The 26824-nt window shown below is 36.5% G+C and overlaps 1 protein-coding gene across 3 annotated transcripts in view; it reads left to right on the top strand.

Annotated features, from left to right (window-relative positions):
* The window catches only part of LOC121406985 (pirin-like protein), an 85638-nt gene that overhangs the window by 27768 nt on the left and 31046 nt on the right, over nucleotides 1-26824 (top strand). For 2 of the 3 annotated variants that reach the window (XM_041597861.1, XM_041597868.1), the window contains exon 8: nucleotides 26291-26357. In XM_041597861.1, the coding sequence (XP_041453795.1) occupies nucleotides 26291-26357 (67 nt within the window). Of the gene's footprint in view, nucleotides 1-10124; nucleotides 10273-26290; nucleotides 26358-26824 lie in introns of those variants that run through there. The other variant, XM_041597879.1, reaches the window with a different exon arrangement.

The following is a 26824-nucleotide window of genomic DNA, read 5'->3' as shown; positions in this document are numbered from 1 at the left end:
ATAATATTATATTTGTTGTACCGTGAAGCTAAAGCTCCATGGTTGTACATATAATTATATAATATTGGATGGCCTTGAGGTTAATACAAGGAAATATTGGACGAGCTTTGCAAAGCGAGTCCTATATTTCCTTGTATTGACCAAACAATGGGACATCCAGTATTATGATTATTATTCATACAGAGAATTTTAACAAATAATTTAAAACTTACCCTCCCGCCCTGAGACTCTGACTCTGCTGTATGATGGGGGACCTAAAGCTACGCACTTTGTTTTCAAACAATAAAAACTGTCCCAATTTTAATATTTCAACAAATTATATTTCACTAATTTGTGGCAAACCTTTCTAAAGATCATTAACCAACTATCACAAAACTCACTAATACGAAAATCCAGTCGTGTTTTTCGAACACCTCTTGATTTCGCCGCCCGATGTAGAAGGGGTCCTAAAGCTGCGCACTCGATTTATCATGCAAAAAAATAGTATTTCCTGTGCCTCAATTTCTAAAATATATTCAAATTATTATAGGATAAAATGAAATTAAAGCGAATATAACTCCAAACTTCCTAACAGTTGTTGGTTTTCTCTGCATTTAGAGATTTACTGCAGCCTCTGTAGAAAAAATTTAATAGGAATTGTTCATCACTCTGCAGTCACAGTTCGACACACAGAGTGCGCATTTGCCATTGAAAACTGCATGCGCGCGTGATGAGTGGTGCATAGCTTTAGGACCCGCGCAGCTTTAGGACCCCATACAAACTTTGGGGATTCCCCTTCTAGTCGTCCAATATTTTCAATATTGTGTCACCTCGGAAAAAAATATTAGGCGAGTTCAACAAACTTTTTAAGTGGGTCGAGTGCATCAACAAAATAACACTTGTATTTGGGCTCTAAAATTGTCTGTATGAATAATAATCCAGTATATTGTACAATAGATTGTACACTGTTTATATAATATTGAAAGCTAAAGATGTCTGAGAAAAGACTGACATTTCATTAAAAACCACTTATTTTGAAAGAGACTTTAAATGGTCATAAATTATGATACTACATTTTATGATAATAACGATAACAAATATAAAGTTAAAATATGAAATGATCAATTATATTACAGCTCTCAAAATGATGGTATTATGTTACAAAAGAATGAACCATAATTAACATAGGTGACTAATTTGTATTGATAACCTTCAAGGCGTGTTTAAGAGAGGAAATATATATAAAGATCATAATAAATGTTTTAAAGGTATTCTCATTGTGATAGGACGTTGGGTTTATGTTGTCATCCCATTCAGGTAATTAAATTATTTCCTGATTATGGAAATATGCCACACATTTTCCTGCCATGAACAAGTATTCAAGATTTAAGAACTTTTGATTTTGGTTGAACTTTCTTTTTGCCTGTCTCTTGCTTTGGGAAATCCCCTGAATGCTTTGATCACTATTTCAATTCGTCATAGTGCTTTATTGCCAAAACACCGAACCGAACACGAGTTTGACAAACTTGGCACTTCCCGAACACAAAGTCTTGGTCTGGTGGTTGAATGTAAAATGTCAGGCTCATTAATTTTGCCAAAGGTCACTGAACAAAATTTAGTTTGATAGGGGACAACCTCGATTTGATTATAAAAAAATAAATATATTTATTTTTTAGTGATTAAGCAAATTATAATTCGAATCAAGATATTCTTTTAAATCCTTATGAAAGCTTCTGCCTTGTATTTGATTCAATTATAAATTTTGCAATATTTTTTAACCAGATAAATTTATTTTTTTCTCCATACATAAAATGGGAGGATATTTGAAACAAAGCTTGGTCTGTAAGTTTTTTAGTGAATGTGACCGGATTGATCGTAATCAGTCAATCATTTTGTATAATTGGATATAATAAAAAAGAAAAGACTTATAATTCTTTCCTCACAACTGACAAAGTATTGGGAAAAAATATTTTCAATTTTCCAAATGTCCATATAAATATTAAACAATAAATGAATAAGAAATGAAAGAATGAGGGTAGAAGTAGAATTCTAGAGAACAGAAAAAGGTGAAATGTCATAGCAAAGCAACTCAACCACCCCAATAACCAGAAATGTTCCAGGAAATGTTGATCTGGAAATTTGAAAGTAGCTTGTGCAAAATAAAAATGATAATCATTGTAAAGTATAGAGATGCCGATGATTATATCATTATACTAAATAGGTTCATTTGTCTCGCAATCTACTATGGTCAACAAGGAAATTTGTGATCACTCTCGCAAAAAGTGTTCACTGGCTTTCTAGGAAATTTGTGATCACGCAAAAAATGTTCACTAGCTTACAAGTTCACGAGCTTTCGAGTGCCGCTGCAACTCTTTATCAAGTGACGAAAATTATCTGATAACGTACTCTATTTATACTAATCTCCAGGACCGTAGGCACGAACGTGAGAACAATAGGTGGGCACTGATCCGTTGTGTGATCGGTTTCCGAATTTCACGAATTTCCTAGAAAGCCAGTGAACACTTTTTGCGAGAGTGATCACATCTACCATAGTAGATTGCGAGACAAATGAATACCCTCTAGCGATTATATCATTATAATCATGAAAAGTGTATATAATGTAATTCTCCTACAAAATATCAATAGAACTATACAAGAAAAATCTAAACTGAAGGAAGATTGGTAGGGAATGGGAATAAGAAAATCTCACTGGACTATAATTTTTTACAGACCTGGGCCCCCATCTTGTAAAGTTTTGTGATTGAACCAATCAACCACAACTATGGATGGCCAGCAACGTCAACAACTAAAATGCAAATTTGTTCAAAATATTTTCTAGATATGTTTATTTATTTATATATATCGTTCTCTTGGAGATTCAGTGCGATGCTCTTTGTTTGCTAGGGAGATTGTGAAAATTTCTTGTAGAAAAAATCTTGGTATGGATGAATTTCCATACAGTTGAGATTGATTGGATCAATTGTAATTCTTTGAAAGACAAGGCCCCGTGCTATGTCTCTAACCCATATGTTTAATGTGAAACAAGGGGGCGCAGTGCTTTAAGTATTTCAAGACTACATGTACACTTGGCCATCGATGTCTTTATTAATTTGCCTCAATGCTCCTTTTAGCGACCAGGGGTATTTTGTGTTCCTTTTTTAATTGTTTCCATTAGGATGTAATATACAAGTAAAAATGTGCCCTTTAGAACAGTGGCCTTGCCTTAAAAATATTGAAATTAAGGCCCTGGGCTCACTTTCCTGGTGTTTTTCGTCCTTTGAATATGTACATGTTGTAATATTCTAGCTTTGACTTTTGTGTAGATATAACTTCTCAGAAATAATGCAGTCAATTGAAAGCTTGGCATGTCTTTGGGAGGCTCTTTAACCCAGGAAAGTCCTAGTCTACAGGCACAGACCCTGATTGAAACTTTGATCAACTAGTGTGTCTCCACGCAAAAACTAGCACATAGGGCCTTCAGTACACAAGGCATGAGTAGGCTGCAATTCAGACCCTGAACTCGAGTGAAGGGTTTGTACAGCAGACTAGCAAAGTCCCATGGCACTGTTAAAGTGATTGTTTAACATTGGTTTGACTTTAAAAAAATCTGCTCAAGCTAGAAGGACACACTTGTCACCTTTGTCTGTGATATGTTCCGAAAATGAAGCCTAGAAAAAATTGCGTTCGAAAATGATTATTTAGTGCTTCAAAAATTGAAATATAAAGTGACCGGAAATACCATCTTAATTTCATCCCATACACTTATGTGTACTATTTAGGTGTCTATAAGACGCCTATTTACAAAATAGGGGTTTGCCTTGTAGCTTTAGCTTTTCATTCTCAATAATGGTTGTTTTCAGGGTTTATTAGTTCTAATACATGCACTTGTACACATGTTTCATCTTGGTTTGAGAATTTTTTAAATCGGCTGCTCACAAAGTTAAACAATACCTTTAAGTTAAAAGCAGTTCTTTTCCAATTTAAGGTCTCATTCATGTGTGTGTTTGCTGTCATTGTATCCCCCCCCCCTATTTTGTCTTTGACCTTTCATGTACAGTTTGGAGCACCTTTAGAAGTTTGATTTTTTTCTCTCCAAGGGAGACTCGGCAAGCAAATCATGTATTTTTACATGTGAAAGTGAAACTTGGCGAAGCAGTCGAAACTTGATTGAATGTTCCTCTGGTGGAAATCAGTTTCTATATCTGAGCACACACTCACACAGTGGGTGGATGGCTATCTTTATTACTGATACTCCCATTAGGTTGTGGGGGAGGGATGCACCCCATGTCTTGCTTAACATGGCTATGTTCAGAGGTTGGTCCAACACTGACTGGTCAGGACAACATTCTCATTACAATCCTAAAAACTAATAGTGGAGACCAGTTCAGGAAACCAATTTGGAAGATCGCTTTGCTAGCATTCCCATTTGATCACCCAAAAGCTGTTTTCAAAACTGCTTCACGGAAAGCAACCTTGTTGCTATGGGTGCGCTTTGAGAGTTTTGTGCGAAATTTGAAACTGCAGCTTAGGCTTTCTACAAACAACTTTTGCGAAGATCCCTTCCAGAAGAACGGTTGTGCCCTCACACTATTAAACTGGTTTAACAAGGCAAAGCGTTCTTGTAAACTACATCGCGAGATGGTTTTTCGAACCGGCTTGGAAGATTGCTTCCAAGAGCGCTTCAACTGTTCTCATTACATATTAAACTAGTTTCTAGTAAACTAGTTTAAGGAGGGTTATGAGAACAGGGTCTAGGTTTGTTGATATTAAAGCAATATTCTATTAACAGTAACACCTGCCCTGCATTTCATGACAGGACTTGTCTGACGTTTTCTCCCATGGGGGCCACTTACATTGACGAGTGGATACCATGCGTGACCAAAAAAACACGTAAAAAGGATGTCCTTTTCACGATAGGGCACGTTACGTACGTAACGTGATAAGGGTGTCAAAAACACAAAAATAATGAAAAAAGGGTATCTATTTCGCTAGGAAATTTACGTGTTTAGGGTCGAATTTGTGGGGATGATAAAACAAAAATTAAAATGTTTTATAAAGGATGTCCTTTTTGCCCCAACACTTCGTGTTTAGAGTCTGTTTTGCGCGAGGTGTAGAAGGTGGGATCGTACTAAACCAAATAAGGTAAAGCCGATGACCGAAGGACCCGTAACAATAAAACATTCCTGTACTTGTTTAGGGGTTCATTTCGGGGAATATGTGCTAAGAGTATCATTTTGTTTCCAATACTTGTTAAGGGTAGGGTTTCACACGCCAATACTTGTTTAGGGGTGCATTTTCAGAATATGGAAATTACGTGTTTAGGGTGCTTTTCGAGACCCCATGGTCGCGCATGGTATCCACTCGTGAATGGAAGTGGCCCCCCCGGGCGTTTTCTCTGACAAGTCCTGTCTAATATGACAGTTACCATAGGAGCGGTGCTTCTCAGCCAATCAAATCAAGGAAAGTCGTCAGATCAGACGACTTGTCAGAACAAGATTAATCACAAATGAGTTTGCAAACATCAAAACCTGGTACAACTGAAGTGCATTCAGTTTTTCATCATAGCAGATTCTTACTCTGATTACAAGACACTCCTCCATTGACCACTGTACTGTGTAGTTTGACCCAGGAACAATAGGCCATTATGTAAAAATCGAATTAGAAATGTTGTGTGTTCATTACCCTCATTGAGATGAGTATGTGAAGTTGTAAACGATACCTCTCTACAGGTAAGTAGTTGTTTGACAGTTTTGATAGTTTAAACAACCATGCTTTATTGAGATCCAAATATTAAAAAATAAACTATGTTGTTTAAGATTTTAAACAGTTGTTTAAACTGTTGAAACAAGGTTCATATTTTAAACAGCGTTGTATAAAAATGTTATACAACATTATACAACATTTTTACTGTGTATATTCTGCCTTTAAAGCATTCTAGGGTGTACCTTTAATGCAGGTCAGTACTCTTTTACACGTGGGGGGGGGGGAAGTGAGAAGTGTTGTCACTGTGTATCTACTTATACAGGCTGGCTGGTTTGACGTCAACAAATGTAGTATTTTTAGGAGATTGTTTTCCTCCTGGCCCTCTATTGCATTAGATACCCCCACGTTTCCTGCCATCCTAATGTTGATTATGATCAGTACATCAATCCGTAATGTCTGGAATGTATCAGGGATTCTGAACCCACCTTTTCCAGTCATTTCTTCGAAAGACCGTTTTTCTCTCTTTTGTCCTTTTAACCCTTTTTTTTATTTATGAAAGTGAACGAGGAATGAGTGATTTTTCTCTCAGATGTTATGGAATGCACGTGTGCAGGTAGTCCATGAACGATGGTTTTGCGCAGGCATACAGGTGGATTCTGTCCGTACTCTACCCTTGTTTGACATTTGTCACTGGATTTTCATTTACTATCAAAAGCTGATTACAATCTTTACGAAGACTTTCATTTAGTTTCTAAAAGTTTTATTGATAAAACACATACATGAACTTTGCTTTGCAGAGTATGTGTGTGATTTGTTGACTATTTAAAAAATTAAACTTTGCTGATCAGCTCAATAAGCAATAATGCTACATTTATTACTGTCTTCTTCCGGCAGTGATCCATTTGTGCTTCAATTAATTGATATTGATGAATATGTCATTTTTTTCTTGACTTTTGTCTTTGTCATCGTATTTACGTGTAGGCCTATTTGAAAGTTATGTGGTTTCTATATCTTATGCTACATTGATGAAGAAATGCTTCATTGGTCCTGTATCATAAGACATTTCTGAACTTTTTATTGAAAGATACAATATATTATACATGTTTCCGTAAGTCTGTGTTAAACAATGTCCAAAAAAAGGTCAATAAAACATTGAGCATATCCCTATATATGTTACAGTAAACATAAAAGATGAATTCATGATAAATACTTATTTGATTTGAAACATACATGAATTCCAAATCTGGACTTTTCTGCATTCCATTCTGTTCAAAATAATATCAAGATAATCCTTGTAGAGCTGAAAGGGTGTTAAGGCAGTATGAAGGTGTGTGCATCAACGCCCTTCTTGTCCTCAACACTAATTCTGACCGCCACAGGGGGTATATGTGAGAGATAGACACATAGCCAAGTTTAACCAGTACCATATGTACAGCCCAGGTAAGTGTGACAAACCCTATGCCCTTTGACAAGGGCTGTCTGGGAGTGCGTTTATACACATACCCAGGAGGCGTTTATACCAAGGAGCTTCTATATTTCCGAAGATGAGCAGTTTCGAAATAGACATTGTAAAATAACATTGACACGTCATTTCATGGGACTACATACAAGTATTGTTTGAAATGAAATATTTTTTACAGGCTCCAGAAAGTGCCAGTCTCATAGGCAAAGACTTGAGGTACCCAACAATCTGCAAGATTCATAAGTGCTTTAGGCTATACCCATTCGCCTTCCATAATGAAGTTTTTTGTTGATATGCTTTTCAGCATATTTCCGGTATATGTTCTAGATCAGAGTTTCTCTGAAAATTTGTAAGGACACAACCACTTGTGAGAATGAACACACCTAGAAAAATACAATGTAGAAGGAAGATGCAAAGAGTAGCCTTGGCTTGTTGACTTGATGTACCACAACATCACTTCCATTGACATAATAATTCTTTGCAGAGACTTGCAGAAATATGTCACAAACATGTCAAAGTTGAGAACGAAATCTGGAGATTTGTAGATAGGTGACAGATGTAGAAGGGAAGGTTGATGTACATTGCATGTCTCGATCACTTAAATTTTCTTGATGGGATTTGATGCATCTAGTGATGCTTGATGATTGTAAGAACATGAATGTCAACAGGTACTTTCACGCCAACTTGATTACAAAAGTACCTGATATTTTACCAATGTAGAGGCCAATTACTAAGATTTCCCTTAATGAACATATGTGCAAAAAGGGTACTTTTTCATAATTTACATTGATTTAGCCTAGCTTGTGGGGGCTAGCAGTGTGAGACGAGAAAGAATTAGCATCCTGTGGTGACCCATAGGAATGCAAGAGTCTTTGTTGTGTGCTGATAACTACAGGAAGTAGTTCTTCTTTGGGCAAATATGAATGTGCAAATTGTATTAAAGATCAGGTCTGCCCCAGCAAAAAATTTGATTTGAATAAAAAGAGAAAAATCAAACAAAAATAACACTGAAAATTGCATTAAAATCGGATGTAAAATAAGAAAGTTATGACATTTTAAAGTTTCGTTTATTTTTCACAAAACGGTGATATGCACAACTCGGTGATATGCAAATGAGAGAGTCGATGATGTAGATCACTCACTTTTTCTTTGTTTTTTATTGTTTGAATAATACAATATTCCAATTTTTACAGATTTGACAATAAGGACAAACTTATTTTAACCATAAACTATTACAATAATGGTAATTCCACATGTTCAGGGAGAAATAAAATTTAGTTTCACTTGACAAGGAGGAGAAATTAGAATATTTCATATTTCATGTAATAAAATACAAAAGAAATAGTGAGTGGGTGACGTCATCAGTCTGCCAATTTGCATACCGACTAGGATGTGCATATAACTGTTTTGTGAAATTAAACGAAACTTTCAAATGTCATAACTTTCTTATTTTATAACCGATTTTAATAAAATATTCAGTGTTTTTCTTGTTGGATTTTTCTCCTTTTTTTCAAATAAACTTTTTGTTGGAGTGGACTTGTCCTTTAAAGGCATTTTGGTGAGGCCTTTTTTTCAAGAATATTTTTTGTGATTGGATTGGGTATGAATGCACCGAACATGAAAGTGTATCAATTTGGCTAGACTGATCTTCTTAATCTGTTCAGGGGTCAGAGGTCAACCCAAAGAAGTGCAGGAACATGGCAGGTTTATTTGAAAATTTCTCTTCCATTTGCAGCCATTTCCCTGTCATTTCGATCCGACTTGTCATTACGGAGTAAGCCCGCATTCAATTTGAGGCAATTACGAGGCAATTCTGCCAAAGCCTCTCCCTCTCTTGGTGGAGGGGAGGAAGGTGATCGGGTTGCCGGGAGAGGTGTGTGGCCGCAGAAAGATGCGTGGAATGGATGAGGGTGATGTCAAAATGAGTAGATTATGGGAGGTAGATTTGGACGGGGTTAATCTGTGGCAAATATGTACATTTCCTCCGTCATTCCTCTTTCTTCGGGGAGAGAAAATAAGGTGGTTTCAAACTGCCTCGATCACAAGAATCCCTATTAAATTACAAGAACTTTTTGGCTAAAAAATACCCATTAATTATTCCTGCATTCACACCGCCCCGAATCATATCCTTCGGTGTGAGTTCCTGAAGTTATGAGCGTGCTCAGTATGGTCTGATAAGCAAGCGAGGCACTAGATTCAAAATCACTAGCTCAGCAGCCACCCAAGGCGCCCGCTCCCAACAACACGCTGGGCTATAAGTTCCCGTAATTTGCTTTCACATTGCCAATATTACCTGGTATTTTGTGATCGGGGTAAATTTCCCGATCAGAAAATACCCGGAACTGACGAACTTCGAGGCGGTCAGAAACCACCGAGAGTAAGATGTATACAGAGAGAATGAGAGGGGTGGGGATTTCCTGTTCAGATTGGATTACATTTAGTAAGTATTATCACTCAAAAATTTAATAGTAAACAAAAGGGAGAAATCCTGTCATAAAAAGTATATGTAAATTTGGGGATTTTGGCGTGATATTTATGACATTTTATTGGGTTAGGGTGGAAAATTGTACATAAATAATACATTTAAAATTCAAAATGCTGTACCCCACCCAATTTTTATTAAACTTTATTAAACGTACGATGTTCAAAGGATATGGCCTACCTAAATATCACTAATCTTCTTTAGCTATTTCATAAACATGAAAGAATTCTAACAATCACTGTTCATGAAATTCTTCCAGCTAGTGTGAATGGGGTCACATTGATGCAATGGTAAATGAGTAAACGTTGATGATCTGTGCAACACAAGGGGAGTGTTTCATTGAGCATCTTGTCAATGAATCACCCGGACAAATCTACCCTCGGCCAATCAGAAGCAGGGATTTTAGTAGTTTGTAACAGATGTCGGTGAAAGAAATCACTGACCATTTGGCTCATGACACTAATATACATAATTTGCACTATTCTTTCCACGGCTCAGAGTCTGCGACGAAGCCCTGGAGGCAGCGTGAACAGTCGGGCAAGAAGTTTGTTGGAGACTGCCCCGCCAACTCTGAAACTGTATAGTGCCATCACAAACCTTGGAATTGCAATCTTTTGAAGTTGACCGGTAACTTGAAAGAGAAGCAAAGAGGGGGGGGGGGGGTGTTGGCAGGAGACTTTCTCTCCCATGTTGAGAACTTACTCTTCTCTCCTATCCCGGTTCTTTAGCATACTTTGGTAACTTTCATGAATTAATTTTTGGCCCAAATATAATGCACATTTAATCTGAGAGTGTGAAAGACTTGTAAAACTGGATATGTTTGGACTTTCGACAATGTCTTGGGGTCTGTATTACAAGGATTTGTTTCCAAAGTACTAATAGCAACCAATCATAATCATTCCGTCATATCTGTAATCATTCACAAACCTTTGTGCTACTGGCATTGATGATGTCAATGGATGTGGAACAAACATCCATTCCACCAGAAATTGATCTCTCGTATTACAGTATAAAAAGGGACATTTGATTTTGTTGCCCTGCATTTTCAGACAAATCTTTAGGAAAAAAATGCACATACTAATACCCCTTTCATAAACCCAATTAAAATGAATTAGGCGGCTAATAGCAGCATAATTTGGTCGTAAAATTGGAGGAGGACAAGAGTTATCCGCATTACTCTGATGCTGCTATTATCCGCATAATAGCGGCATCGGGATAAGATTTTGAGTTTATGAACGCATTTCCAAATAATGCGGATAATTGCCATGGTGCGGTCACAAGGCCAACACAACAGCATCGGAGGGGGCGTGTCCAGTTGTCATGGCGATTATCCGCCTTTTTCAGGACGGGCGCTCGTAAAAATAATGCGGCTTATTTTCAGAGTTTATGAACGCAATTTTTATTGAATTATCCGCATTACTCTTAGGCGGCTAATTGGAGGATAGGTTTATGAAAAGGGTATTAGATATGCGTAAATTCTACTTTGCAGCTGGCATGATCGTGGCCGATGGATCACCAGTTTACTGCTCAGAAATTTCTTTTAAAATTCTCTTTGTTAATGTAATAAAGTTAATGTCTAATTTTGTGTGTTCTGTGCATATATCAGTTTCAAGAAAGTACAACATTCTGTAAAACTGAAATATTTCAGATTGATTTGGGAAATGGCAGTTCTTGCATTTTTCTGATATTCAACCTTTTTGTATTATATTTGTTTTACTTTGCCTTGCATTTCTGTCATGATAGACAGGCAAAACAAGTAATTTGGTAGAAGTCAGAATTAGAAAGAATTGTGTCCGGTTCTGAGGGGGGTTTGACTGGTTGACCTTGGATGTGACCCCCATAATTATACAATTACATGGAATAATATCTACCAGAGAGGGAACGGAGAGGGGTCTAGATAGAGAATTGGTGCATTCTCTGTCATTGACCTAGAATGACTTGGTTAGGGAATGGGGGATGGAGGGAAGGTGAGAAGAGGGGAGAGGGAAGAAGAGGGGACAAGATGGAGCATAGATGCACTCTCTGTCGGTGACCAAGAATGACTTGGTGAGGGAATGGAAGGTGGAGGGAAGGAGAGAAGAGGATGGAGGGAAGGAGAGGGGACAAGATGGAGCATAGATGCATTTTTTGTCGGTGACCAAGAATGACTTGGTGAGGGAATAGAGGATGGAGGGAATATTAGAAAAGGAGAGAGGGAAGAAGGGGTGGAGGGAAGGAGGAAAGGAGAGGGGACTACTTGAAGAATTGGTGCATTCTCTGTCAGTGACCAAGAATGACTTTAGGTGATTTCAAACCGCCTCAATCATAAGAATCCCCGTTAAATTACGAAAAAAATTTCAAGCTAAAAAATACACATTAATTATTCCTGCATTCACACTGCCCCGAAACATAACCTTCGGGATAAGTTCCTGAAATTATGAGCATGCGCAGTATGGTCTGATAATCAGGCAAGGCGCGAGATTCAAAATCACTAGCTCAGCAGCCACCCACGGCTCCCGCGCCCAACTACACGCTGGGCTGAAAGTTCCTGTAAATTGCTTTCACATTACCAAAATACCTGCGACCTTGAAAAAATCTTCGCAAAAGTTCTTGTAATTTTGACAAGTACCTACTATTTAGAGAGTAATTTCTTTCTGGGAGATTATGCGTAATTTGCTTTCACATTGCCAATATTTCCTGGTATTTTCTGATCGGGGTAAATTTCCTAATCAGAAAATACCTGGAACTGACAAACTTCGAGGCGGTCTGAAACCACCTATTGTTAGGGAATGGACAATGGAGGGAAGGTGAGAAGAGGAGAGAGGGAAGAACGGGTGGAGCTAATGAAAGAAGAAAGGGAGGAGAGGGGACTAGATGAAAAATTGATGCATTCTTGGTCAGTCACCCAGAAAGGCCAGAATGGCTTGGTGAGGGAATGGAGGGTGAGGGAAGGTGAGAAGGAGAGAGAAGAAAGGATATAGAGGAAAGAGAGAAGGGACTAGATGGATCATTGGTGTATTCTCTGTTTAAGTGACTTAGAATGACATGGTAAGGGAATGGAGGATGGAGGGGAGGTGAGAGAAGGAGATGGGACTAGTAGAAGAACAATTTGTTGCATCCTCTGTCAGTGACTCAGAATGATTGGGTAAGGGGTGGAGGATGGAGGGATGGTGAGGAGAGGAAAGGGAAAGGAGAGGGGACAAGATGGAGCATTCTCTGTCAGTGACCAAGAATGACTTGGTGAGGGAATGGAAGGCGGAGGGAAGAAGAGAAGAGGATGGAGGGATGGTGAGGAGAGGAAAGGGAAAGGAGAGGGGACAAGATGAAGAATTTTCTGTCAGTGACCAAGAATGACTTGGTGAGGGAATGGAAGGTGGAGGGAAGGAGAGAAGAGGATGGAGGGATGGTGAGGAGAGGAAAGGGAAAGGAGAGGGGACAAGATGGAGAATTTTCTGTCAGTGACCAAGAATGACTTGGTGAGGGAATGGAAGGTGGAGGGAAGGAGAGAAGAGGATGGAGCGAAGGAGAGAAGAGGAAAGAGGGAAGGAGAGGGGACAAGATGGAGCATTCTCTGTCAGTGACCAAGAATGACTTGGTGAGAGAATGGAAGGTGGAGGGAAAGAGAGAAGAGGATGGAGCGAAGGAGAGAAGAGGAAAGAGAGAAGGAGAGGGGACAAGATGGAGCATAGATGCATTCTCTGTCGGTGACCAAGAATGACTTGGTGAGGGAATGGAGGGTGGAGGGAAGGAGAGAAGAGGATGGAGCGAAGGAGAGGGGACAAGATGGAGCATAGATGCATTCTCTGTCGGTGACCAAGAATGACTTGGTGAGGGAATGGAAGGTGGAGGGAAGGAGAGAAGAGGATGGAGGGAAGGAGAGGGGACAAGATGGAGCATAGATGCATTTTTTGTCGGTGACCAAGAATGACTTGGTGAGGGAATGGAGGGTGGAGGGAAGGAGAGAAGAGGATGGAGGGAAGGAGGAAAGAGGGAAGGAGAGGGGACAAGATGGAGCATAGATGCATTCTCTGTCGGTGACCAAGAATGACTTGGTGATGGAATGAAAGATTGAGGGAAAGAGAGAAGGTGGGGAAAAAAAGAGGAAAAGAACAATTAAAGAACAAGATTATGACGGTATTGAAGGAAGAAAGAAAGCAGCATACATGGTAGGTTACAATTCATATTTTTTTTAAAGAAAGAATAAAGACAGAGAAAAGAATCTGCATAAAAAGGTAAGGAAAAAAGAAATATAAAGGGCAAAATTAGAAGGATGAAAGCCAGGATAAAGGCAGAAGGCGACAGAAGAAAATGGAACACAGTAAAAATGCTGATTAATATTTTATCGCTGTTAATATATGAACTTTACAATAGTTGTGTAACATTTTTTTAATAACCATGCTTAATTTATTTAGATGTAAATATGAAAAATTGTTTTTTTCCAGATTTTAAACACTTAAATAACTACTGTTTCATATTTGATTTGATTTTTATTTCCACATCCAATAACAAAAGTATATACAAGTGTAATCGTTTTTTCTCAGCATAACATAACAATAAGCAAATGACATAATGAATAATATGCATAAATACATTCTAACAATCTAATTGAAATATATATTTTTTTTAACTATTAAAACAAGTATATATATACATATATAGACATAATACATTTTGAAATGTGGGAGACCTCCATCTTAAGCTTAGAGTTTGAAATTGATAAAGGCCTCGAAAGGAAAGAGGAAGAAAAACCAGACAAACCGTGCAGTATATGGTAAACAGCGTTGAATAAAAAATTTAAACAGCGCTTTTACTGTGAAGAATGATGTATATTTGAAGACATACTGAATTGTGAAACAAATGGAGGAACATTGCACAGAACTAAACAGATACGAAAATAGATACTTGAAGTAAAAGAAACGGAATGAAGCAAACCAAGAAAGTTGTGAAAAATGAAAGCATCGGGAGCTGGAAGGGGTTGGTCTCCATTTTTATCCAGAGAAAAGACTAGCAGGAAAGAAGCGATTCCCATAACCTGCATGCTGATAACCATCAGATCTCTTGAACATCTCTTGCAAAAGCAAAATATAGGAACGAATCCTGCATGTCTACATGAAAAATGTATATTGGATTCAGTCCAATCTAGAGAACTGGTCAACATTTTCAAAATTGTCTTGATTTTTTAGTGTTGGAAAGGCTTGTATTGTATTATTCATAAAATATATTTTCTAGTTTGCTGTATTTCTTAGTTTGTTTATATATTTTGTATAAATCATATTTCCACTTTAATGTATATTTAGTTTAATCCCATTTTTATTTTGTATGTTTGTGAGAATCATTTCCAACAAGCCATTTATGTGCTTTCTATGATCCTCCCATCCATAGATATTTGTATTATCTTGTTTGTTTTGATTGCATATGTATATGTACATGTATGAAATGCTTTTTATCTTCAAGTGGAAATGACTAAATGAAAATGGAATGAAAAATTGCTTGACAAGTTTGGCAGACTTCTTCTGGTTGACAAAAATGTGAAAATGATGTACTATTAATTTTGTCACATTTTGACCTCACTGAGGAGATATTCTAAAAGGATTATTCTTTTTATATTATCACAATGATATTAATTTGATACAAATAACAAAAAAGTGCATGCTATTTAAGTAGACTTTCAATCAGTGTTTACATTGCCTGGGGATGCTGCCAGTTTTCAGGTAAAAGCCTGAATTCAGGCTCTAGCAATTTATTTTCAGGCCATAGTTTTAGCATTTTTGTGTACAAAATATTGTATTCTAGGTGATTTTCAGGCCCTCTGATCAATTCCAACTGGCATCCCTGATTGCTAATGTATTTTCTTTCAACTTTGAATAAACACAGCTATGAACATTGACAAAAGACAAGTGGCAAACACTTAAGATTTTATGAATTTTTGAATAGTATTAAAATCATTTTTTGGCGATGATTGCGGCATTCTTTTGAGATTCTCAGAACAGTTTTCATGGTATTTAAAGTCATTCAAATTAGCAATTGATAGTGCCAATTTTCACTCTTTCTCCAAACTCTAATCGCGCCACCTTTTGTGGATAACAATGACTTTGGTGAACTGGAATGAATCATAAGTGTGTGTACAGGACTGAGCATTGTATGGTAGAATTCATGTTTTGAAACATGAATAGTTAACAACAATATGCAGTGTTTGTTTTGGAAATGGGCTTCTCTTACTCTCTCTCAAGTCACAATGGGAGAGCATTTACACATCTTGGATTATGTTTTGTACTACATTTGCAATGTGCGTTTTTGAAACGTTCTTTCCTCCTAAAAAAACCCAACATAAACTCAACTCCTGGTTGGACCAAGATCAAAGGTGGTTAACTTGTCTGAAAGGTGCCTAGTTTTTGTTTTTGTTCCCTTGACTCACAGTCAAAACAGGACTTTGTCCAAAGGTCTTTCTTTGGAAGGAGAAAACAGAGTCTGACTTGCATGGGAAAATAAGTACTTCTATTTCTACAAATGCATATACATGTATGATAATGATAATAGCAATGAATAAAAAAAAAATTGAGTGATAAAAACTATTTGACGAAATTACCCTGAAATGTTAATAACTGTATGCCTTTTTTTACCAAATTTTATGATGGTGTATCTCCTAACACTATTATGGTTTGGATGATATGAAATATCTGTGTTTTAGAGGACTTTTGTTGTTTTTGTTGCAAATTTGCATGTCATTTTATTTTCGTCTTGACCCCGAACATAATGAAATAACTGCTTATATGTATATACCTTTTTGGGGGGGATGGGGGTATAAAAACATAAAGGAAGAAGTGGAAAAAAAATTAATGGTCAATATGTTTTTGTAAGAATAGAATGTTGGGAACAGTTATGAGATTCCCCAATTTACTCCACGTTAAATGACCCTTTACCATAACTTTTACAGACATTCTTTAAAAAAGCATATATATATATGACAAGACATTTTGTAACGAGGAGTCAGTTGATTGCAAGACAAAAGTCATAACCACTTTACTACGGCGCTTTCAGAGTGAAGTTTTTAGAACAGATTTCTGAAGTTTGTTAACTACTTTTCAAGATGAAAAATATGTGGAGGGTTTAAAGGGGAATGAAACCTTTGGAACAAGTAGGCTTGCGTGTCGAAACAAAAAAAAATCAAAGAATAAGAAGAAAGAAAAGTTGTTCACAAGTGACATCACACATCTTTGACGCATTGCCAATTGGAGAATCTCCATAGCATTAGTAATTGCAATATTCAAATGCTCATAATTTTCTCATTATTTGTCCGATTTTTCTCAAACTTTTGTTGATCTGTTTCTTTGATTTTTCTGTTTTTACACAAGCTATCTTGTTCCAAAGGTTTCATTCTTCTTTATGATTTCCCAGAAGGTCTGTCAAATATGATATGATCTGCTTTTAGTCATTGGATATAATTTTTCGTACATTCTCAATTCTATAGACCCTTTGTCATGTGGGGGAACACACAATTTGATAGCATTGTTGCCAAAAGTCAGTCGCAACTTGACTTTTAACTAGTGAAATGCATGTATCACAGACTTGCATTTGATTTGTTTTTTATTGTGTTAAGGACGTTCCACAGATATGTTTATGAGCATCATGATCTGCACATATTTTACACTCTGCGCGCTGAGGTCACAATGGATGAACTGGTGATTAATCAGGTATGAGCTGATTTTTCTCCTAATCTGCACTAACTGCAGTTCCGATGTGTTATTTCATGAATAAACTGAAATTATTCCATGGAACATTTTTTTTTATTCCTCTACAATTTCAAAATACTTTTCTCTGTAGTGCTGCAAAGTATGATGAATATGACCCAGAGTTTGAAAATGGTAGAGCGTTTTGGAATTTTTCCTCACATAGATAAAGCTTTTGGCGCGTTAAAGTGCTGATAGTTTGATAACAAGCACAGAAACCCATATTTTTTTATGTTTGCTCCTCTTAGGTATACCTTCCTCTACAACTTTGCAAAGTTTGGTGAAAATGGCATGGGTTTTGAAAGTGAAGCACATGGACCCCATATTTTTTATATTTAGATGCCTTCAGAAAATATTCCTCTACAAATCTAGAGAGCATTATGAAAATGACATGGATTTTGAATGTTTGGGAGCGAAATGTTGAACCATTTGCATTTTAGACGGTATTATTAGACTTTTGCATGTTTTGGCGCATTTTAGGTGATTTCAAGCCAACTTGCACTATATTGGACACTTATAGTTTAAAAACGAGCACATGGACCCCATATTTTTAATATTTAAATGCCTTCAGAAAATATTCCTCTACAAATCTGGAGAGTATGATGAAAATGACATGGATTTTGGATGTTTGGGATTGAAATATGGAACCATTTGCATTTTAGAGGATTTTAAGAGACTTTTGCATGTTTTCGGCACATTTTAGGCGATTTTCATGCCAACTCGCAACATTTTTGATACTCATAGTTAAAAAATGAGCACATGGACCCTATATTTTTAACTTCCCTACATCTTCCATATACATTCCTCTACAGTTTAGCCAAATTTGATGAAAATGACATGGATTTTGTAAAAAGTGCAGCTTACAAAATACTTTTTAATTTCTAAATAGATTCACGCCTTTGAAGATTTTTTTTCCGAGTTTTTGCACCATTCTTGCCAAATGAGGGCGCTGCTGACTCCAAATAGATATTTTTACCAATTAAAAGACTTTCTCTTACTTTGGTATACATTTTGTTATATCTTGATAATTTGATGAAGTTTGGTGCGGTATCCACTGAGTAAAGATGATGTCATTCGTGAGGTCTGAGAGTGGCATAATTCTCTTGATTGCGCAAGATTGCATATCATTCAAATACGGCGACTTTGAAGTCCCGTAGAAAAAAAATAAGCACATGAAAAGGTCTATATGTTTTTTTTTCATTTTCATAATGCATAGATACCAAAGTAACTCTGCAAAATTTGGTGAAAAGGACATGGACTTCATTTTAGCTATGGAACGTCCTTAAATCCTAACTGAAAGAACCACTTTACCACTATGCTTCCAGAATAAAATTTAAGGACAGAATTCTGAAGTGTATAAACTACTTTTAAGATTGAAAATATGGCAAGACACATATTAAGCATATCCTCATTTAACATTAATAGGTGTAGGTTTAAGATTTCCCCAAAGGTCTCAAATTTTATTACATGATCTGCTTTTTGTCACTTGATGTAATCTTTCATGCATTCTCAATTTATTGGTAAACCCTTTATCATTGATCGCGTTGTTGTCAAATATATACATGTGGATCGCATCTAAATGGAATTCATGTGGGGGCCCTTTGCAGAAAGAGTTTAAAGTTTTTATTACTCAGAGAGGAAGTGAATTGGAGAACTAACATAAAGAAAGATAATACTTTCGCAAAGACAATACAAAATATATTTTGTAAGATACATGTAGTATGGGAAACTGAAAGGTTATTTTTTTTGGGGGGGGTGGGCTCAGTATGCCAGTCACAATAATTTTGTATGATGAGGTATTTTCGATATATTTTATTTAAATATTGATATGGAAAACTGCACAGTGATGATATAAAGAACATACAGATATTTAGAAAATACTTGTTGGCCATGATAAAATCTAGAGGGTATGAATTACCTTGACCTGTCTTACTTTTTTTGTCAACCTTTTTTATTCTTAAAAGACTACAAAATGCCATTGCTATTAAAAACACCTGGACTAATTATCATTTTACATCCCTCATTGAGAAAGGAGTAATTATATAATGAATGCAAATTTTGATAAAAGATACCACTCTGTAGATCGTAAAATTTGATATGAATACATTGATGATTACCATTCAACGAATCAATGATGATCGTACATCAATTCATCATTTAAATTAGGTTCTAAAGGAAGGGGCTGGAAGGTCATTAATACATCCAAATTATAATCCTATTCATTTAAACCCACATTTCAGAATTAATTTTTTTTGGAATAAGATGGAAGAGGGGAAGGGGTCATAATTTGGGGCCTTGTCAGTCATTATAAATTATTTTTTATGGTGGTCAGTTTTGATGTGAAAAATTACTGTGGATAATGAGCCCTTACTAATCAGCTTTGACCATTTTATAATAAAGTACATTTTTATTTTTGTGATTGCTCTCCATATCCATTTTGATTTGATTGAATGTGGTATATCCTCATGAAATTAATTACACAAGTCAAGATTACAGAGACCACACCCCTCCACTGCAAAAAAGGGAAAAGATAGGTTTAAAACTTGTTTCTTGGGTAAAATTAATGTAAATCTTTTTCTCTGACATAATCTAAATACCAATCCTCAAAAACGCATTTATCAGATTTTCTTGAGTCAGCATACATATACATGTAGTCCTCTTTGATAATACATTTGTATTCAAAGGCCTGGTCCCAGTGGTAGATGGACACAAAACATGCGTAAAGGACACATGGATGAGCAAAATTTTGGAGGTGGCTTCATCCGTTTTCATATGCTCCAGAAATGGACAAAATGTGCGAAAATTTGTGAAAATATGACGTATGAAACACATGCAATGAGTACACAACGGATGCATAGCATTTTCCAACGGATAACATTTTTTTTTTAACGTTCCGCATCCTCTTTGCAAATGTATTAAATGCACTGAGGCAGGGTCTTTAATTAAGTCATTATTCATAGCATTTCTCTTGTGCTATTGAGACTAAAAAAGAACTATACCGATGTTTGAATTTCATCAGATTTGTTTTTTTCCCTAAATTGGCAATTTAATACGGCCCTTCTCCTGGGTTGGAAATGCATTTCGTGTTCTGTACATTCCAGGTGAAGTTCACAAATTTGTGATCACAGTTGGTATGATTCTAGCATTTAAAAATTTTATTAAATGGTGATCTTCATGTGTATGTGTTTTTAGCAGAGGTATAATTGTGCTCAAAGGTTAGTGAACCCTGGTCGGCTGTGCAAATCCTCCACTCGTGTTAAGGGTCTGAATGTGCAGCCTACCATGCCTTGTGTAATGAAGGCCCTCTCGCTCGTTTGTATGTGCTAGTCTTTGCATGGAGACACACTTGTTGATCAAATTTTCAATCAGGGTCTGTGCCTGCAGACTAAAGTGAACCCCACCACAAAAATGCAGAGTTTTGAATGAAGATAACCATGCAACAATGTTAGAGGAGCCCAGAGAAACAAACTTTATTGACTGTGATATTTTATCACCTGACTCCACAATTAAATATCTAAAACATGGCAGAACTTGAACACTATATGTTCATTTTTGCTAGGGTTCTCTAACTTTTGAGCGCCACTGTATGTAATGGTTTTCATTATAATGTGGAATGTGAGAAATATACTTGTTATTTTGCATTCTTTGTGTCAGTATTTGATGTGTATAGCATATTATCAAGATTTATGTATGCAATGAAATGAAGTAAACATCCCCATTCCTCGGGACACGCCCTGTTATCGTTGCTACTGATAGCTATCTGTTTCCTGTTGAAAAAAATATCATCTGCCTATTTTAAATTTGTCCTAATTACACAAACATATATTCAGTCTGGCATCAATTTAGAATACCACCACAATGAAGCGCTTACCACAATGAATTCTCTCGACTAGTCCTAATCAATCTTGATTTCTATTTCTTCTCTGTCTCTCTCTCTCCTTACTAAATTTATTTGTATTTTCTTTCAAAAGATTGATTAATGTCATATTTTCAGAGGTCTCCGTCTGATAGTGAATTTGACTTTTGTATGTAGCTCATCCCTCACCCGTTTCCCTGGCAAAGACTGGCTTTTAACCCAATGGAGAGAGAAATGCACAAATTATCGGCATTGTCCCTGCATATCTCTTTGACCGAGTATTGGCGTCTCTATTCATGGACCCCAAGGAAAAAACGCTGAATAGAGAGCGAGCCCTCGGTGGTTAAGAGTCAGCCATCGACAAGACGAAGAAGCCCGACTGATGAATCACCTATTCAGCGTAACCTCATTTCTCTTTTCACTCATCTTCAAAAAAGGTCCCTCCAGAAGCCCCCCATTGAAGTCACTCTTAAATATTTATCTAATATGACATTTTATAAGAGCATGCCATAAAGGGGGGTATTCAACTTTTAACCCTCCTGATCATGTTGACTGCACCTCTGTAACACTTCTGCAGTTTGCCTCATAGCTGAGACTGTTATAGGAATGGGTATTGCCTGGGACCTGTGCATTTATTGGGGCTTCCATTATTTCTCTCTCCCCCAACCTGTAGGTGGAAGAACAAAAAAGTGTCGTTTCCAGGCAGGTTGTTGCTTGTCATTTATTGGTAAAACCCATTTGTAATCAGAGATCATCCCTGATATCTGGATATCAATTACTAATTTTTATGATTGTATTATTCATAAATCATGTGTTGATACATCTCACTGGTCTATTGACTGAGGAAGAGAATGCCTTTGACTATCATTTTTTTACCAGCTGCTTATGGTAGTTATAATGTGAGTACTTAGTCCATGCAAAATAAAGTCTTCTCCCAACCCTGTTTTCACAATCTATTGCCTGATACTAACATTTCAGTGAATGGGGATATTGGGGGTTCTATTTTCCAGCTGATCCAGGGCTCATCTGAACATTTCAGGGGTGAGATCGCCTGAAGCCTGTGTTTTTTCCCCTTATTCAGTCTGGCATCAATTCAGAACAGCACATTTGTATAGGAATACTTAATATGTTCGTTTTGGGAGGGGGATATGTGCCCCCCCCAATGATGAATTCCATACACCAGCTTGCAGGGGAGGGTCAGCACGCCCCCTCCCTCCCCTTACATTGACACCTCAAGAAAACACACAGGTGCATGTATATTGTAATATTATTTCGTGTAAATTTTAGATTTGTAATTTTTGCATACATACAGTGTAACATAGCTCTTTTCATTTGAAACTTTTATTTGAATGAAGAGAATAACTTGAAAGCAACCAAGTGAACCGGACTATTAACAATATGGTTATATGTTATTGTAAATAAAAAAAATTGTTCCAGTCCCTGAACTTAACTGTTTTTTTTTTTTTCGTTTTCGAAATAGGCATATTTTGCGTAGGCCCCTTTTCTATAGAATTTCAAAAACACCCTGCCACAATGATAGAGAATGATTTTTAGTTGGCTCATATACATGCTCATATAGGCCTATCCCTGGTATTGTGTGATCACCAATACAGCTACAATTGATTGCAGTCCGATAATGCTTACAAAGGATTCATGTGAATGAATCCTACTCTTCCTATCCCTGTTGAAATTTAGTTAGAAATCTGGGTACAGTCATTTGTATTTGCCATGGTCACAGTCGGTTGATAGCCCCATACAGGGGGTCAATTGTCAGTCCATTAGATTCATTGCTTTTCAAACTTGTATAGCCCCATCATTGTTGAGTTTGGTACAGTCCTTCCACCCCACCTGTGCAATGCGCCAGCAGTGCCCACTTCCTTCATTATAGAAATGCATGCATTTGTAATAATTTATCTGCAAGTAATGCACTAAGAGCTGCGTAAAGAAGCCATAGTTACTAGCAGGAGTGCTGACTGGTGCCTGGATTTTAGGGGGGGGGGATGCTAGACAACCTCAGCATCATTTACATCATATTCTCAATCAAATTCAAGAGCTGAAACCTGATGTGCTAGGTCTTTGGTATTAAAAAAAAAGTTACACACCCACAGCACTCCATAACCTTTTGTTCTCTTCTTTTATTTTTTTTTCCACCTCTTTCATTTTCATTCACTATTCACTACAATAATGTTTTTTATCAAAACAATTAAATTAGAATTAGTTCTATGTTCTCACATTTTCTTGTAATTATGCCCTTTGGAGAAGCAATTTTTTGTTTAATATCTTCACTGCAGTTAAAGTGTTTTTTTTTTCTTCTCTCTCTGAAATTGTCAATATTTGGTCTTGTCTTATAATCCAAGCAACTCATTTTGAAGCCATAAAAAAACATTTTTGAGGGTTAATATATATATTTATTAATTATAATTGGCATCCCTGTTTAATTCTCCTTGTGCGAAGCCGGCAAAGTATCAAAAGATTTGACATATATTTTGTCAATCTGAACATAATACAATGATCCTCAAGTATGTTGAGGTTTATGTGTCTATACAAAAGAATGAGATCCTCACAAATGGATGAGTAAACAAATTGAATAACTATTAGAACATAGATGTTCAAAAGTCTGCAGGCGTTATCAAGCTGACATCAAAAGTCATGGTAGGAATCAAATTTCCTGGGGAAAAAATGTTTGCAAGAATTCTGATCCTATTTCTGTTCATTTATTTCAGAAAAAAAAAAATGTTCTCCTGATGTGCACCTGCCATGCTTATATGCATTCATTCAGGCACATTTTGAACATTTAATGTTAGAACTTTGGATTTGGTGCCTTCTGTACTTTAGAAATATGCATTTATATTTAACAAAAGAAAATAAAAAATTTTAATAACAAAAAAATTGAGGTAATTCTCGGGAATAGCAGGAAGGGAATGGGAAAGGGCAGGAAGAATCCCCCCCCCCCTTCATTCTGAGAGTATTATGAACACTTTAATAGTGTGATGTACAAGTTGCATGTTTTATGTAAATTGTGTTATTCATAGTTCAAGAATGCCTAAAACAAAGAAACAGGGCTATTGGTTAATATTAAAAGTGGCATAAGACAATAGCAATGGGGCATCTTTCATGAAACTTCCTACTCCATTTCTCTCACAAATTTGATCATGGCCAATAAAATGTTCTATTTCAGTAGCTTATAAAGTAATCTCCAATCATATATTATTGGTAGTGAGTTTTAAGGAACATGGACTGTGTGTATAAACATCACATTAAAGATAAATACCAGTTGTGGTAAAAACCTCAAAATGAGTTCGAACATACTCCAATAAAATGACCACTCAAGTGTTTGTATACATGCATATAAATAAAGAATATGTGTGAATTGGCTTTAGGAAAAAACGTAATTGCTGAGAAATGAGCAAAATAAGCATGGAATTCCATAAAATGTTGGGTATTTTTCAGAGCAATACACTGTCCCACATTTGCCCTTTTTGTGTTTATCATCGGAACTATCGGTTGTTCTTTCACAAACTTTTGATTTCAATGAACCAGGGGGCCGTTTCATAAAGCTGTTCGTAAGATAAGAGCGACTTTAAGAACGACTGGTGAACCTTTCTTACGCGCTTAACCATCGCCAATGTATATACCATTTACCACAAGAAAGGATCACCAGTCGTTCTTAAAGTCGCTCTTAACTTACGAACATCTTTATGAAACACCCACCAGATCTATATCTATGGTAATATTTTAATTAATCTTGATTTAAAGACTTTCACATGAAATAATTGTTTCAATTACTTTCTTTTACATTTAATGCCTGAATCTATAGATTTAGGCACTCCAATATTAGGCATGCAATCACAGCAATTCTCAATAAAAGGAGAAGACTTCTCCAAGATCCGAGATTGTAGTTGAGAGTTAAGAGGGGATTAGAGATCTCGGCTTTCCAAATGAGTTGGATTCGTAAAAGTGGGTGATAAAGAAAAGAAGAGAATTGTGGCAAATCAAGTGAATGGACCCCAAAACACGGTTGCAGCTATTAACATTCTATGACGGTCACCACTTTGTAGGTTTACCGCTTGAATATCTATTCTCTGTCTAATTGATTTGCAACCTTTAGAATGCAGTAAGAAAAGTTTTTAGGGTGCTATTGATAAAGGGGTCAACAGCCGTGGTGTACTGCCGTCGAGATTTTTTAAAAAAGAAGATGTCAATTTATGGTTCTTAGCTCTAAAGGCCTTGACGTCTTTGGAAAATCGTGTTGCACAAGGATGAGTTTATGCTATGGGAGGTGTCATTTTGCAAAAGAGATTGCTCAATCTATTAGTGGTTTTTGCAAGCTGCATTGACCGATTATGCTATTTTGGATAGAGATTATCAATATGCCAGTGAACCGTTGAATAATTTGAAAGATTTGCGAATAATGGGAACGTGAAGTGTGTGGTCCACCCAATCAATGCCTTTATTTCAGGTGAAGACCCGTTTAATGCCATACTTTTTTTTAGTGGCTTACAGTTTTACATGAGCATAGTAATGAGGTCATTAACATTTGTTATCCTCACAAATAAAAGAAGATTTAATGATGTAGTATTGTGATTGATAGATATCAGAAAATATAATACTTGTTTGTTTAAAATACAGTATGAGCTTTATAATAGGAAGTGATTCAGAAATCTGATTTTTTTTTGCCCCATAATATGATCTAAAGTATGAAGGTTTTGTTTTAAATTTCAGAGCAGTGGTGTCTGTGCAACATGACAAAATGATACACAAAAGATGTTTTTTTGAAATAATTTATTAACATTTTGATCAAACTTTTTATTCATTCCTATCTCTCCCTCCTCCTCCTTCTTCTCTTCCTCCCTTTGTCCTCCTTCTTCTCCACCTTCTCCTCCTCCTTCCCCTCCTTCTTCTCCTTCTCCTCCTTCTCCTTATTCTCCTCCACCTCCTTCTCCTCTTCTCCTCTCCTTCTCCTCCTCCTCTACCTCCTCTTCCTTTTCCTCCTCCTTCCCCTCCTCCTTCTCCTACATTTCCTCCTTCTCTTTCTCTTCTGCCTTTCCTTCTCTATCTCATTCTTTCTCTCTTTCTCTATATCTTTGTCTTTTTCCTTCCAGGAATCTGATATGTGTCGTTTTCTACTCATAGCTGGGAAACCATTGAATGAACCCGTAGAAAGAGAAGGTAAGATTTATTAAGTTTTCTGCCTGGAAACTGTTTCATGAAGGTGTTTGCAAAGTTACAAACAGCATTATGAAACAACAGAAATATGGCAACCGTTACTTCATTCCATGACAAGTTCACCCAACAAAAAGTTGATTTGAATGAAAAGAGAAAAATCCAACAAGCATGAAAATTTCATCAAAATCTTATGTAAAATAAGAAAGTTATGACATTTTTCGCTTAATTTCATTGAAACAGTTATATGCACATCGTGGTTGGTATGCAAAGGAGGGATCTGATGACATCACTCACTCACTTTTTCTTTTGTATGTTATTATATGAAATATGAAATATTTTTATTTTCTCCTGATTGTCTTGTGAAACAAAGTTTTATTTCTCCCTGAACATGTGGAATTACCATTGTCAAACATTGTGCATATAACCATTTTGTGAGAAATAACCGAAACTTCAAAATGTCCTAACTTTCT

This window comes from Lytechinus variegatus, chromosome 1 (assembly GCF_018143015.1).
Source record: "Lytechinus variegatus isolate NC3 chromosome 1, Lvar_3.0, whole genome shotgun sequence".
Taxonomy (NCBI): Eukaryota; Metazoa; Echinodermata; class Echinoidea; order Temnopleuroida; family Toxopneustidae; genus Lytechinus; species Lytechinus variegatus.
This window is presented reverse-complemented; position numbering and strand designations above follow the sequence as displayed.